This window comes from Neophocaena asiaeorientalis, unplaced genomic scaffold (assembly GCF_003031525.2).
Source record: "Neophocaena asiaeorientalis asiaeorientalis breed wild unplaced genomic scaffold, Neophocaena_asiaeorientalis_V1.1 scaffold496, whole genome shotgun sequence".
Classification (NCBI taxonomy): Eukaryota; Metazoa; Chordata; class Mammalia; order Artiodactyla; family Phocoenidae; genus Neophocaena; species Neophocaena asiaeorientalis.
The window spans coordinates 3,659,889-3,674,667 of NW_020174375.1; the positions used below are offsets into that span (position 1 = coordinate 3,659,889).

Genomic DNA, 14,779 nt, shown 5'->3' on the forward strand with positions numbered 1-14,779 from the left:
GCCACCAGGGAAGCCCCAGTGGGAGGATATTAATGATGGATATGTACTATCTGCCAAGAGTTGCTGAAATCGTCTGGTCTCGAATGTAATCAGGAGAGTATCAGACTAGGACAGATCTAGGACTTTTCATTACTAACCTGTTAAATGTAGTAAATCAAACCAGTAAGTGAAATTGGAAAATTGCTTAACCATGTCCACAGATCTTATGGTTGACTTTTAAAAAGACATGCTCTTTACCAAGAAATGAAAATGATACTTTTCCTACTAACATACTGCATATGTATGGTATGTTATCAGTATACTAGGATTCTAATTCTAATGTACCACTCACTACCCCTGTGTCATAGACAAATTAGTCTTATTGAGTGTCCGTTTCTTTGTCTGTCAAACCAGTGTTTGGGTTGCCATGAAGGTCAAGTAAGATATATGACCTTCAAGCTGTATTTGCAAACTCTAGAGTGCTATACATACATTAGATATGTTTATTACTACTTTGTTTCTGGCCCAAATCTAACAGAACCCACCGTTATGCTGAATTAATCTAGTTTGATTCTTCATTTTATGTATTATCCAGGCCCCTTGTTTTCTTTTTACAGTTTGCATGCTGTTTAGTCCTTTGAAAAATGTCTTAGAACCATTCTGAAATACAGGGAAGAATAGTTAGGAATTTTTACTTTTTTATTTTTTCATTTTTTTAAGTACTTACAGATAAATTAATGGGGAGACAGTTGAAAATAACCCTGTTAACGAAGATCTTGTTGTATATACCAAAAAAGTGGCACGTCATATTGTAAAGGTGCTAAACCCTTCCAAGGAAATTACCTGTCATCTGGTTTCAAAACAGTCCTGGCAGACTCCTGGTAGATGCTGACACTTTTAATTTTTCCTGAGAGCTATTAAAATTGTAGAAGTTTTGGAACTGTTTTCCCATACCACCTTGATGGGCCAGATGATTGAACAGAACATGTGATAAGACTCTTTCCTCTGTAATGAAGTACCAGGAAAAATCCTGAGTTGGCAACTTGTAAAGTGATTGCAGATCAAGAATCTGAGTTTTTAATTGTCCAAGCATCCGTAAGAAGTTCCCTTGGAATAGGAAGGTCTCTTTGTACCTGCAGATAAAATACCATGCCCGTCCTGTTATCTCTCCAGTAAATAGTGCATTACCTCTTAGTTCATGTTAAAAGTGATTGCTTCTTGTTCGGTACACCAGAAGGAGACACTAACGGCATTTCCTCTTTTCTGGGAATAGGACAGTAAGAAACGGGGTGGTATTCATCTAGTGTGTGTACATCATGAAAGTGAAGGATATTAGCCGTGGCTGACTTCTTGGAGGATAACTTTCGTTAACAATAGTTCGACGCTAGGTTACATAAGAGGCAAAGTTGGTTAGGCTTCCAGCAGCCTTGCTTTCAGGGTTTTTCAAATCCCTAGGCTCACTGGAGGAAGATGGCTCATTTGGGGGAGAAATGATCTGTGAGGTAATAGGGTGCTACGTTCCAATTCTGTATGACTTAGGCAGCTGGTGGCCATCCACTGTCAGGACTCTGAGGAAATCAGTGCATTTCAGTTGTATATCAGGATTTTAACTCAAGTCTGTGGCATCTGGTTAACCAGAGTGAAGTAATTGGGATGCCAGCTTCTCCTCTCTGTGCACTCTCCTTCATGACTGCTTGGATATGAGCAGGTGGATGCCAAAGAATCTGTTATGCTGACAAATGCTAATCAGAGATAGGCTCCTGATTTTAAATTCACATTCACTACAAGCTATTAACTTTTCGAACACCGTGTGCTTTTGATGGCCTCATTTGCATGATTTTATAAATGTGCAGTTCTGGCTACACTTTTATTAACTGAGTGTTACTTTATTTAACATAAGTTTTTAGAGGAGGTTTATGCCTTAAGGGTGTGCAAAGATGATCAGTCTACTCGCAGCAGAGATATAGTGTGGTTGGACTCTGTATGACCATAAGATCATTGTCATCAGGATAGTATAGTGTAGAGGTTAGGACCACTCAAGTCAAAATGCCTGGATTCAGACCCTACCTTCTCCACCCCGTCTATGCTGAGTGCGTGTAATTTAACTGTACAAAAGTTACTTAATCCTATAAGCCTTAACCTCATCTTTTATAAAAGTTTTATCTTTATTTATTTATTTTATTGAAATATAGTTGATTTATAATGCTGTGTTAGTTTCAGGTGTACCGCAAAGTGATTCAGTTATACACATATATACATATATATATATATATATATATATATATATATTCTTTTTCAGATTCTTTTCCCTTACAGATTATTACAAAATATTAAATATAGTTCCCTGTGCTATGTAGTAGGTCCTCGTTGTTTATCTATTTTACATATAGTAGTGTGTATTTGTTAATCCCAAACTCCTAATTTATCCCTCCCTCCCTTCCCCTTTGGTAACCATAAGTTTGTTTCCTATGCCTGTGGGTCTATTTCTGTTTTGTAAATAAGTTCATTTGTATCATTGTTTTTTAGATTCCACATATAAGTGATATCATATGATATTTCTCTTTCTCTGTCTGGCTTCACTTAGTATATGATAGTCTCTAGGTCCATCCACCTCACTACAAATAACTTAATTTCATTTCTTTTTATGGCTGAGTAATATTCCATTGTATATATGTACCACATCCTCTTTATCCATTCATCTGTTGATGGACATTTAGGTTGCTTCCATTTAGGTTGCTATTGTAAATAGTGCTGCAGTGAACATCGGGGTGCATGTATCTTTTTGAATTATAGTTTTCTCTAGATATTTGCCCAGGACTCACACTTTAATGGAGATAATAATAGCTTTTCCCAGATAGGGTTTTCGAGAAGATTCCATTAGAATGGCACATATTTCAGCCAGCTTTTGCTAGGTTATGCTACAGGGACAAATTAACCGAAAATATCAGTGGCTTACAATGGCAGAGATTTACGTCTTATTCACACTCATATCCATCATCGGTTGGCTCTGCCTCTGCTCTAGAGTCTCTTCATTCTGAGACACACCTGAAGAAGCAGCTTCTCCTGGTCTCATGACAGAGGGAGAACTCGTTGTGGCTCTAACAGGTTCTGCTTGGAAGCAGCACATGTTATTTCTATTCATATATAATTGGCCCAAGGAAGCCATGAGGCCAAGCCTAATATCAGCGAGTGGGTACAGTCATCTACCACAGCATGCCGTGCCCACTGACTGGAGCGTAGGAAAGGCTCGGTAAACAGTAGATTTTACTTTTCAGTCCTGATCAGAGAGGTAAATTGTAGTTTAGGTAGGACAGAGAAGACTAATATTTATGTGTTTGTCAAATAGCTCTCTTAAGAGCAAATCGAGGTGCTGAACGCTTCCCTTTGAACTTTCCAGGGAAGGTGGTCTATGGAGAACCCATCGCAGCAGGTCTCGGCACAGATGGCACTCACTACTGGAATAGAGAATGGCCCCATGCAGCCCATCACGTTATGGGTCCACCCCTACGACCGGACCCTTCAACGCCTGACTTCCTCATGAATCTATTGGCTAAGTAATAGTTTAGTAGATGGTTGTAAGGTGTTTTGCTGGTCCCAAATCTTGAGTGTTTTGAGTGTAGGAGATCTTGTCCTACCATCTGGACCTTCCATTGACCTCCCAGTCTTCTGTCCTACTTGACCTCACAGGCCCTGGGGAATCCTTCATCTGGAGACCCAAAAGCATTGGCTTAATTGTGTTATGATGTGGTATAAAATCTCTCCTGGCCACAGAGAAATCAGATCATTTGTACTGAAATTTTCCTCTGCTCTGATTTTTTCATTGTCTTTTCTATCTCTTGCTGCCTAGGACCAGGTCTCTTCAATATGCCCTATTTTTATCATACAGAATAGTCTTGAATATTTTTCTATGCTGATATAACCCAGGAACCAGATGTGCTTGTTGTATAGATACAAGAGATGATGTCTAGGGCAGAGCCACTGGAGAGGTGAAAGGCAAAATCCTACCCTCTGAGCAGGTTATCCCCATGAAAGGCCATCCAAACTATTTTCAGATGCTGTTTTGGGAGACATTTTGATCATTTTTTCTTGAGAAATACACCATTCATGGACGTTCAGACATTCCCCACTCATGGATACTCAGATCCAAGTTAACAAAGAGCTTTTCACCACAGACTGTCCAAGAGTTCACTTGCCATTTCCTTTCAGGCTCCTGCCTCCTTCAGCCTTCTACATCCTCGAGGTGACTCACAGGTCAAAGCACAATTCCTGTTGCTCGTGACCTCAACATCCTCAGCCAGTGTCCCACCTCTGCTCATCAACATTGCCATGTGGCCAGGGGCTGCCTCTGTTCATGTGGATCACCGTGGTTCACCTTTGTGTAATTCTGTACTCAAAAGAAATTTTCACTTATGTTATTGCCAGTGACCCTGAATAATTGTCATCAAGTATATATAATTACCAATTTCTAGATGAGAAACTGAGCATTGAACAAACTCATAGTCACATAGCCAGTAGGTGATGGAGCCTAGAACCCACTTTTTCTGACCCAAGCACGATCCTTCATCATGCTTCATGTAAGAGTATTATTCTCCCAAAGTGTTTCCTGGAATAGAGACAGGCATGGGTGAAATATGTACTTGAAAAAGCTGCCCATTCTCCATTGCAGTTTTCTGACTGTCAGTTGAGAATGGGGTCCAGAGACCAGGGAAGGTTATGGTAGCTTCCTCCTGACATATTCTATCTACTCACCCCTATTGCTCTTGTGTGTTTCTCTTTTACAGTGGTGATCTAACCATAACAGGGTCTGACCACTGCACTTTCAACACCTGCCAGAAAGCTCTTGGGAAGGATGATTTTACTAAGATTCCCAATGGAGTGAATGGTGTTGAGGACCGGATGTCAGTAATATGGGAAAAAGGCGTGGTGAGTTTTACAGGACTCAGTCTGTTTTGCCTGATTTTTCAGCCGGAATCTGGCCCATTTTAGGACCAGAGTGGCAAAAGCCTTCATAGAGAAGTTTTTTGATTGTTTTCACTAGAGTGGAAACTGGGAATACAACAGTATCACCACCACCATGCCATCCCCCAAGATAATAATGAAAAACAACTTTCTTCTCTGCATGGTTTAGAGGATGCTTTGCACCATTATGCAGACATTAGGGTATAAATTTAGATTGGGTACCTAGAGGATTATTCTTGAAATCTTTGAAATGTAATAGCACTTCTACTTGATTTCCATGTTTTTGAATCCTAGTTCCTCATGTGTCACTGATATAAATACTTGGAATGATTGAAAGGACATCAAGAATTTATATTACGTTCATACCTCCTTTTCATATAAAAATGTAGATACCCCTTTTAAAGAACTTTTGGATATTATGTTTTAAAAACTGCTGTATGAGGTTACATAAATAATAATCCAAAATATGGAAAGAGATTTTTTTTTAATTTCATGATTTAAAAATTTCTACCTGAGGATGGAGAAGAATCAAATGGCTTCATATGTTAGCCTATCCAGCCAGCTGACAGGTGTAGTTGTAAAGATCAGTAGTGGAGACGTGCCTGGTAAGACCTGAGGTCCCCATTGTCATGCCATTCTCACCCATCTCTCAGAACCCCTCCCTTCAATGGCACATTAATCACATCTCACACCACAGAATCCCTTACACATACCCCTCACTTCTAGCTCTAATATTTTACCAGGTCCTGTCAATTTTATTTCCAAAATGCCTCCTTACTTCCACCATCATGTCCACCATTCTACTTTGAGGCCCATGTCTTGTTTGGACCATTGCAGTCGTCTCACAGCTGGTGCCCCTGCCTCCACTCTCTGGCTTGCTACAATCTATCCCACACTCTTAAGACCAGAGTTGCCTTTCAAACACCAGGGTCTGTTCATGCTACTTTCCTCTCTAAAATCCTTTAATTTTCAGCATTACTTATTGGATGACATTTCAACAGTTAATTTACATGCAAGGAACTTCAAAACATCTCTACAGCCCTACCTTCTACCAATTGTCCTCTCCACCCCCTGCTACCTCTACCCTAATTCTAAGCATCCCAGATGACTTCTATTTTCTTTCTCTTTGCTTAGACTGTCTTTTTTTTTTTTTTTTTTTTTATTTGTATTTTTTTACAGATCCTTTCCTGTAATTGATATCTAATCTCAAAGCATGGTGGTCGGAAAAGATACTTGACACAATTTCAATTTTCTGAAATTTACCAAGGCTTGATTTGTGATCCAAGATATGATCTATCCTGGAGAATGTTCCATGAGCACTTGAGAAAAATGTGTATCCTGTTGTTTTTGGATGGAATGTCCTATAAACGCCACCCGCTGTCTCTGCCCGCGAAGGGGTTTCCTAGTGTGTGGAAACTTTTCCTCCTTCACAGCTCCCTCCCACTGGTGCAGGTCCCGCCCCTATCCTTTTGTCTCTGTTTATTCTTTTTTCTTTTGCCCTACCCAGGTACGTGGGGGGGTTTCTTGCCTTTTGGGAGGTCTGAGGTCTTCTGCCAGCGTTCAGTAGGTGTTCTGTAGGAGTTGTTCCACGTGTAGATGTATTTCTGGTGTGTCTGTGGGGAGGAAGGTGATCTCCGCATCTTACTCTTACGCCATCTTCCTGGAAGCCTAGACTTTCTTGGTAACAGTCCAACCTTTCACTTTGAACTTGTGTGAATTACAATGGATACCTTCATTACAGCAGATTTTCATAATATATAAAGTATATAAATGGCTTTAAAGTGATCAGGTACTTCATAATATACAGGAGCCTATGTTATTTTCTGAAACATTCAGATGGTTTATTTAGGGGAAAATTACTTTCAGGACATGGTTCTTAATGTTTTTATGAGATGGGGACCCTTTGATAATTAAATAAACCGTAAGGATGCTCTTGCCATGTAAATGTACATAGGGATGAACTCTCAACATTTAAAAACAAATCATTTTAGAGGGATCACATCCCACTGAAGTTTGTCCATATTAAAATCTCTTACAGCAGACAGTCCCTGACTGTTGGTTCATGTATATTTCAGTAGCACAAAATTGAACCTCTTAGTTGATTTCTAAAAGCGTAGTCACCTGAATTATAGGTCTATCTTATTTTAACTCTGTAATATTCCACATAATGTCTACATGATCATCTCATAAATCTTAGGCCCAGATTATAAATGTAGTAGGTGGTGGTAGTAAACTTTAAACAAGAATTGGAAATATTGTTACCAATATTTAGCTCTTGTCTGTGTGATTTTGGAAAGAATGGGAAAAATTAATGGGGCTGTTTTGTTAAGCTGATAGGTTTTTGAAAACTTATTTTCAGGCTTCCGTATATAACCCCATTCATCCGCATCATTATCATTATGATTGTTTAAGATTTATCAGTATTCACAGGTGTGTTTGGCTTCACGATATAAGATATTAGGTGCAATTTTATTTGGTTCTAAGAGATAAAATTCTTGTACTTTGATTGACAGGAGATTTTTAGTGTTTTATCATTTATCAGAAAAAGAAATGTATTTTCTTCCTTGAATTGTTTTACAGCACAGTGGCAAAATGGATGAAAACTGGTTTGTGGCAGTTACCAGCACAAATGCAGCTAAAATCTTTAATCTGTATCCAAGAAAAGGAAAAATAGCTGTGGGCTCAGATGCTGACATTGTGATTTGGGACCCAAAAGCCACAAGGTAAGTCTAAGTTTTTGTATTGGCTTCTCCATGGAGGAAAAGCACTAACTTGCAAAGAAATTTTCATTGGCCTTAATCAGCCATTTCTTATTAGGTGATTTATTTAGCCAGGCTCACGTATTTTGAGCCTATGCACAAGATAAAGGTTTTGATGTACAAACATTCTTTTGTTTTCCTTGGCATAGAGAATGCAACAGTTGTGTTGCTTCCCATTCCCTGGAAATGCATGTGTGTATAAAACCAGTATGAATTTCCCACTTCAGTGCTTGGCAAACGCCTGAGTTCACATGGAGGAAAGGTGCAGAGCAATGAAGAAAAGGAAAGGCTTAGTTTGAAAAGGGCTGCATTGAAAACTCGAAATAATTACAGCCTTTTTACAGCTTCCAGATAGAAAAATGCCAGCACAAAGGATGTCACTTTTAGTTAGCCAAATTTTCCAGCTGAGTTCATCTTGAGCCTGTCATTCCCAGTAGACTCCGGCTTTTTGTTTCCAATTTCCATGATTCTATGTGAGTATCGCAGGTTTGGCTGATTCCACCAGTTCAGAAAAGTATTCAATAGAAGCTGAAGCTTTGTTAATTTCTCCTTATAGGATGTTGGCACAGACAACACCCGCATCCTGATTTCTGTTTTTCATAAACTCTGCAGCTGTAATGGAGAAAATCCCACATACTTTAACATTGCGTGTGTGTGTGTGTGCATGCACGCGTGTGTGTGCACGCACGCATGTGTGCATGCACGCGTATGTGTGCAAACAGGGATACGATAAGACCTTCTACCTTTACTGAATAGGAATTTATTCAAAGTCTATTAAGGGTTATGTTGTAGTAAACAGACGTCTATGTAGGCATACCTTATTGCACTTCACAGATACCATGTTTTTAACTAACTGAGGGTTTGTGGCAAACCTGCATGGAGCAAGTCTGTCAGCACCAGTTTTCCAATAGCATTTGCTCGGTTTGTGTCTCTGCATCATATTTTGGTAATTCTTGCAATACTTGAAGCTTTTTCATTATTATTACATTGGTTGTGGTGATCAGTGATCTTTGATGTTACTACTGTAATTGTTTGGGGACGAACTGAGCCCCTGTAAGACAGTGAACTTGTGTGTGTTCTCACTACTCCACCAAACGGCTGTTCCCCCATCTCTCTCCCTCTTCTTGGGCCTCCCTGTTCCCTGAAACACAACAATATTGAAATTCGGCCAGTTAATAACCCTACAGTGGCCTCTAAGTGTTCAAGCGAAAGGAACAGTTTCATGTCTCTCACTTTAAGTCAAAAGCTAGAAATGATTAAGGCAAATTGAAAGCCGAGATAGGCTGAAAGTTAGGCCTCTTGCACCAAACACTTAGCCAAGTCGTGAATGCAAAAGAAAAGTTATTGAAGGAAATTAAAGGTGCTACTCCAGTGAACACACGAATGAATGATGAGAAAGTGAAACAGCCTTATTGCTGATACAGAGGAAGTTTTAGTGGTCTGGATAGAGGATCCAGCCAGCCACAGCATTCCCTTAAACCAAAGCCTAATCCAGAGCTTTAACTCTCTTCCATTCTATGAAGGCTGAGAGAGGTGAGGAAACTGCAGAAGAAGAGTTTGAAGTTAGCAGAGGTTGGCTTATGAGGTTTCAGGAAAGAAGTCATCTCCGTAATATAAAAGCACAAGGTAACGCAGCAAGTGACACAGAAGATCTAGCTGAGATCCTTAATGAAGGTGGCTACACTGTACAACAGATTTTCAGTGTAGATGAACTAGCCTTATATCGGGAGAAGATGCCATCTGGGACTTCCACAGCTAGAGAGGAAAAGTCAATGCCTGGCTTCAAGGCTTCAAAGGACAGGCTGACTCTCTTGTTAGGGGCTAATGTACCTGATGACTTGAAATTGAAGCCAACGCTCATTTACCATTCTGAAAATCCTGGGGCCCTTAAGAATTGTGCTAAATCTACTCTGACTGTGCTCTCTAAATGGAAAAGCAAAGCCTGGATGACAGCACATCTGTGGATATTGCTGAATATTTTAAGCCCCACTGATGAGAGCAGCTTCTCAGAAAAAAAGATTCCTTTTGAAATATGACTGCTCAGTGACTATGCACTTGGTGACCCAAGAGCTCTGATGGAGATGCACAGCAAGATTCATGTTGTTTTCATGCCTGCTGATCCAACACCCATTCTACAGCTCATGAATCAGGAGTAAGTGCAACTTTTAAGTCTTATTATTTAAGAAATACATTTCGTAAGGCTATAGCTGCCATAGACAGTGGTTCCTCTGATGGATCTGGGCAAAGTCAGTTGAAAACCTTCTGGAAAGGATTCACCATTCTAGATGCCATTAAGAACATGCGTGATTCATGGGAAGAGGTCAAAATATCAACATTCACAGGAGTTTGGAAGAAGTTGGTTCCAACCCTCATGGATGACTTTGAGGGGTTCAAGACTTCAGTGGAGGAAGTAACTGCAGATGTGGTGGAAATAGCAAGAGAACTAGAAATAGAAGTGGGGCCTGAGGTTGTGAAAGTAGTTTCTTGAGATGAAATCTACTCATGATGAAGGTGCTGTGAAGGTGTTGAAATGACAAAAAAGGATTTAGAATATTCTGTAAACTTAGTTGCTAAAACAGAGGCAGGGTTTGAGAGGATTACCTCCGCTTTTGAAAGAAGTTCTGCTGTAGGTAAAATGCTATCAAACAGTACTGCATGCTCCAGAGAATTTTTTCATCAAAGAAAGAGTCAATCAATGCGGCAAACTTTATTGTTGTCTTATTATAAGAAATTGCTGCTGCCACCTCAGTCTTCGGCAGTCACCCCTCTGGTCAGTCAGCAGCCATTAACATTCAGGCAAGACCCTCCACCAGCAAAAACATTAGGACTTTGCCAAAGGCTCAGATGATGGTTAGCATTTTTTAGCAATAAAATAAGTTTTCATTAAGGTATGTGTATTGTTTCTTTAGACACAATGCTACTGCACACTTATAGACACAGTATAGTATAAACATAAGTTTTATATGCCCTGGGAAAACAAAAAATTCATGTGACTGGCTCTGTTGTCATACTCAGTTTATTACAATGCTCTGGAATCAAACCTGCACTGTCTCCGAGTTACGCCTGCGTTCTTCCAGATTCATTATTCTATGGAGGCTCCTCTTAACCACCCCTTCTATCCCATTTCTCACGTTCTGCAGTTTTCGCACTGAAAAAGATGAAGAAGGATAGTGCAAAAAATTCTGACGGTGGCTTAGAGAAAATTCTTAAAGGGTTGCAGAAGCAAGATATAAGTCAAAGAAATCCAAAGAGGGATAGATCATTTCAACACATGCTCCCAAGTAAAGATAATATTTCCCTGTATTTCAAAAGGACATTAAAACAAGAAAAGAAGAACAAAAAGGTCTCCAGTTTTTTAAGTCTCCGAGAGTCAGAGACATAGAGTCCTGTGGTTCATCTGCCTCCAGCCAAACTAGATCAATACAAAATAACCTTGGTAATTTCTGAGGTTACAAAACATCTTTGCATTTCTCAGGAGACTGTAACAAAAACCTTCTGAAGTAGGCATCAAAATGATTAGTATCTCATTTTACAGATGAGAAAGTGGACGGACATTCAGAGACCTTAAATGACATGCCTGGGTTCTCCAGCTCGGCACTGATGAGCTGGGAACAGGATCTACACATCAGGCTCTTGGGCTGTGCTGGTTTTCTTTATGCTTAGTTATACACAATAAGCAGACATCAATAGAGAAGACCCAGCACTAGTAATCACATGCCAATATGTATCATGTTCCTAAAAGACACATCTAAAAATGTAAATATTTAATTTTCTGATATCATTACTGTTACAAAGTGAAGGACAGATATTATATAAGAAATACTAGAGAACCGATGAGCGAAAGTGATAAAAACTTAAAAGCACAGAGGCTTTTTTAGCTTGACCTTAAGTTAGTTATTCTTAGGGTAGAAATGAAGGAAATTAAGCAGGTAATATATAGATCTTAAAAAAGAATAAGAACTAAACATCTGGATCATTAAGGGCTATTCTGAAACAACTGACTAGGAAAAGGAGGACAAAGAATGTTATAGAAATCAGTAGCTAACACTGGTGAGAGAGTGGTCTAAATTTATATAGTCTGAAAACATGACTCAAAGGGACATAATCACAGCCTATAAATATCCTCCAAGCAACAATGTATGTGGTAAGTAAAGGAAGTGAATTATTCACAACCTTGAGTTCAGGTCATTTTTCTTTGTCCAGTTGTCTAAGGAAGACAGTGTTTTACACCTGAGCTGGTGGTGTCCTCAGACTTCACAACAGCGGAGGAGACTAAGGCTGTACCGCTGGAGATACCCAGGTGTAGGGTTAAAAAGAAGATCCACAGGGAATGGCCTTCCCATGGCTCTCCACCTTGCTAGGAATTAGACCGGACAGTTTGAGTGTTCTCATTTCTCCCTCACCTTTGAAAAGGAATACTTATTTGAAGAAGGAGAAAGTGCATTTATCATAGTTCATATCAAAAGAGAGAATTTGACAGAAACTGAATGCTGATCCCTTATCCAGGTCGATCATAGCATCAGCCTTCTCTACTCTTGGCCTGCTTGTTAGGAGAAAGTTGCTCATCTGAGCTGGCTGTTCCTGACCAAAATTTATGCTGATGACCTCAAGGAGGACCTGTCTGGTGCGAGACAATATTTTAAGCCTTCGCTAACTGTCCGCACGTCACCCATAGCTTCCCCCTGTCTCCAGCCACTACCTCACCACCACGATGGTCTGCCTCTCCTCGCCTCGCAGACTGCGTTCTGTGGAATGCCGCATGCGCACCGACCACGCTGTGTCACAGCCTTTATTCACTGTCTTTCTCCCTCGTTAACATTCTTGAAGTCTAATTCCATTTTTTAAAATAAACATGTTGTTTCAGAATAGTTTTAGATTTACAGAAAAGTTGCAAAGTTAGCACAGAGACTCCCAAATGCCCCACAGTGGGTTGCCATTATGATTATCTTACATTACTCTGATACATTTGCTACAATGAATGAACCAGTTTTGATATGATATTATTAACTAGAGTTCATACATTGAGACTTTATTAGTTTTTGCCTAATATTCTTTTTCCATTCCAGGATCTCATCCAGGACACCACATGGCATTTAGTCATCATGTTTCCTTAGGCTCCTTTGGTCTCTGAGAATTTTTCTGACTTTATTTTCTTATTTTTATTGAAGTACAGTTGATGTACAATGTTGTGTTAATTTCTACTGTACAGCAAAGTGATTCAGTTATACACACACACACATATATATATATATATGTTCTTTATATTCTTTTCCATTATGGTTTATCACAGGATACTGAATATAGTTCCCTGTGCTGCCCAGTAGGACCTCGCTGTTTACCCATTCTGTATATAACACTTGGCATCTGCTAATCCCAGCCTCCCACTCCATCCCTCCCTCTTGACAGCCACAAGTCTGTTCTGTATGTTTCTGACTTTATTTTTGATGACCTTGACAGTTTTGAGGAATTCTGGTCAGGTATTTTGCAGAATGTCTATTTCCTTTTTTTTTTTTTTTTTTTTTTTTGACGTTATTAGCCTGGGGTTACGGGTTTGGGGAGGAAGACCATAGAGGCAAAGTACTATTTTCATCACAACCTTTCAAGGGTACCTACTATCAACGTGACTTCTCACCGTCGTCGTTGACCTGGATCAGCTGCGTCTGTTTTCTCCACTGTACAATTAGTCATTTCTTCCCCTTTCCATATTGTACTTTTTAGAAGGAAGTCACTATGCACAGCCCACACTTAAGGAGTGGGGAATTATGCTCTAGTTTTATGTTTTAACTGATTCTACAGCCCCAGAGTCTGACCCAGTTCAGCACAGAGTAGAAACACAATAAATGTTGAAGGGGTGAGTGAGAAGGATACAGGTTCCACACTGTATAGTAGATCTTAAATGTTTTAACCACAAAAAAGAAATGGTTAATTATGTGACATGATGGAGGTGCTTTGGCAGTAATCATTTTGCAATATGTAAGTGTGTATCAAATCAACATGTTAGGGACTTCCCTGGTGGCGCAGTGGTTAAGAGTCCACCTGCCAATGCAGTTGACACGGGTTTGATCCCACATGCCGCGGAGCAGCTAAGCCCGTACGTCACATCTACTGAAGCCTGCACGCCTAGAGCCCGTGCACCACAACTACTGAGCCTGCGTGTCTGGAGCCTGTGCTCCGCAACAAGAGAAGCCACTGCAATGAGAAGCCCGCACACCGCAACCAAGAGTAGCCCTCGCTCTCTGCAACTAGAGAAAAAGCCCGCACGCAGCAACGAAGATCCAACACAGCCATAAATAAATAAATTATTTTTTTTTAAATCAACATGTTAAACTCACACAATGCTATATGTCAATTACAGTTCAATAAAGCTGAGGAAAAGTAAAGAAATGACAAAGGAAAATTGGAAAGATTTTATTCAGCAACAATTATAGTGAGAGGAAAAGTTAGAAGAATAGCATTTCCTCACACTTTTTTTTTTTTAGTTTTTTATTAATTAATTAATTTTTGCTGTGTTGTGTCTTCCTTTCTGTGCGAGGGCTTTCTCTAGTTGTGGCAAGCGGGGGCCACTGTTCATCGCGTTGCGCGGGCCTCTCACTATGGCGGCCTTTCTTGTTGCGGAGCACAGGCTCCAGACACGCAGGCTCAGTAGTTGTGGCTCACGGGCCTAGTTGCTCCGCGGCATGTGGGATCTTCCCAGACCAGGGCTCGAACCTGTGTCCCCTGCATTAGCAGGCAGATTCTCAACCACTGCGCCACCAGGGAAGCTCTTCCTCACACTTTTAACGTATTGCAAGTTATCGATAATTGTTGAAATGAATGAAGATGAATAAAGGAGAAAGGATTCTCTAAGGAAAGAAGAAAGAACTGCTTCACGGGTCTTCTTTTCCTTGTGTCCCCTTCATTTTTGAGGTTGGGGCACAATTAGCTTTTTAAGCAGCTCTTATAATAAATAAGAGAAGAAAATGAAGTTAACAGAGAACTATCTTCCTGGTTCTTTCAGTCAGCAGGGAGCATCGCTGAGAGCCAGGCATGAGGGTCAAGGTTGTACAAGAGCCAGGCCCTGCCTTTGGGAAGCTGACAGTCTA

General features: G+C 40.1%; 1 protein-coding gene across 2 annotated transcripts in view; it reads left to right on the plus strand.

Annotated features, from left to right (window-relative positions):
- DPYS (dihydropyrimidinase) overlaps positions 1 to 14,779 on the plus strand; it is an 82,095-nt gene that overhangs the window by 31,220 nt on the left and 36,096 nt on the right. For both annotated transcript variants that reach the window (XM_024756335.1, XM_024756334.1), the window contains exons 5-7: positions 3,377 to 3,533; positions 4,761 to 4,902; positions 7,519 to 7,661. In XM_024756335.1, coding sequence (XP_024612103.1) covers positions 3,377 to 3,533; positions 4,761 to 4,902; positions 7,519 to 7,661 — 442 coding nt within the window. The remainder of the gene's footprint in view (positions 1 to 3,376; positions 3,534 to 4,760; positions 4,903 to 7,518; positions 7,662 to 14,779) is intronic.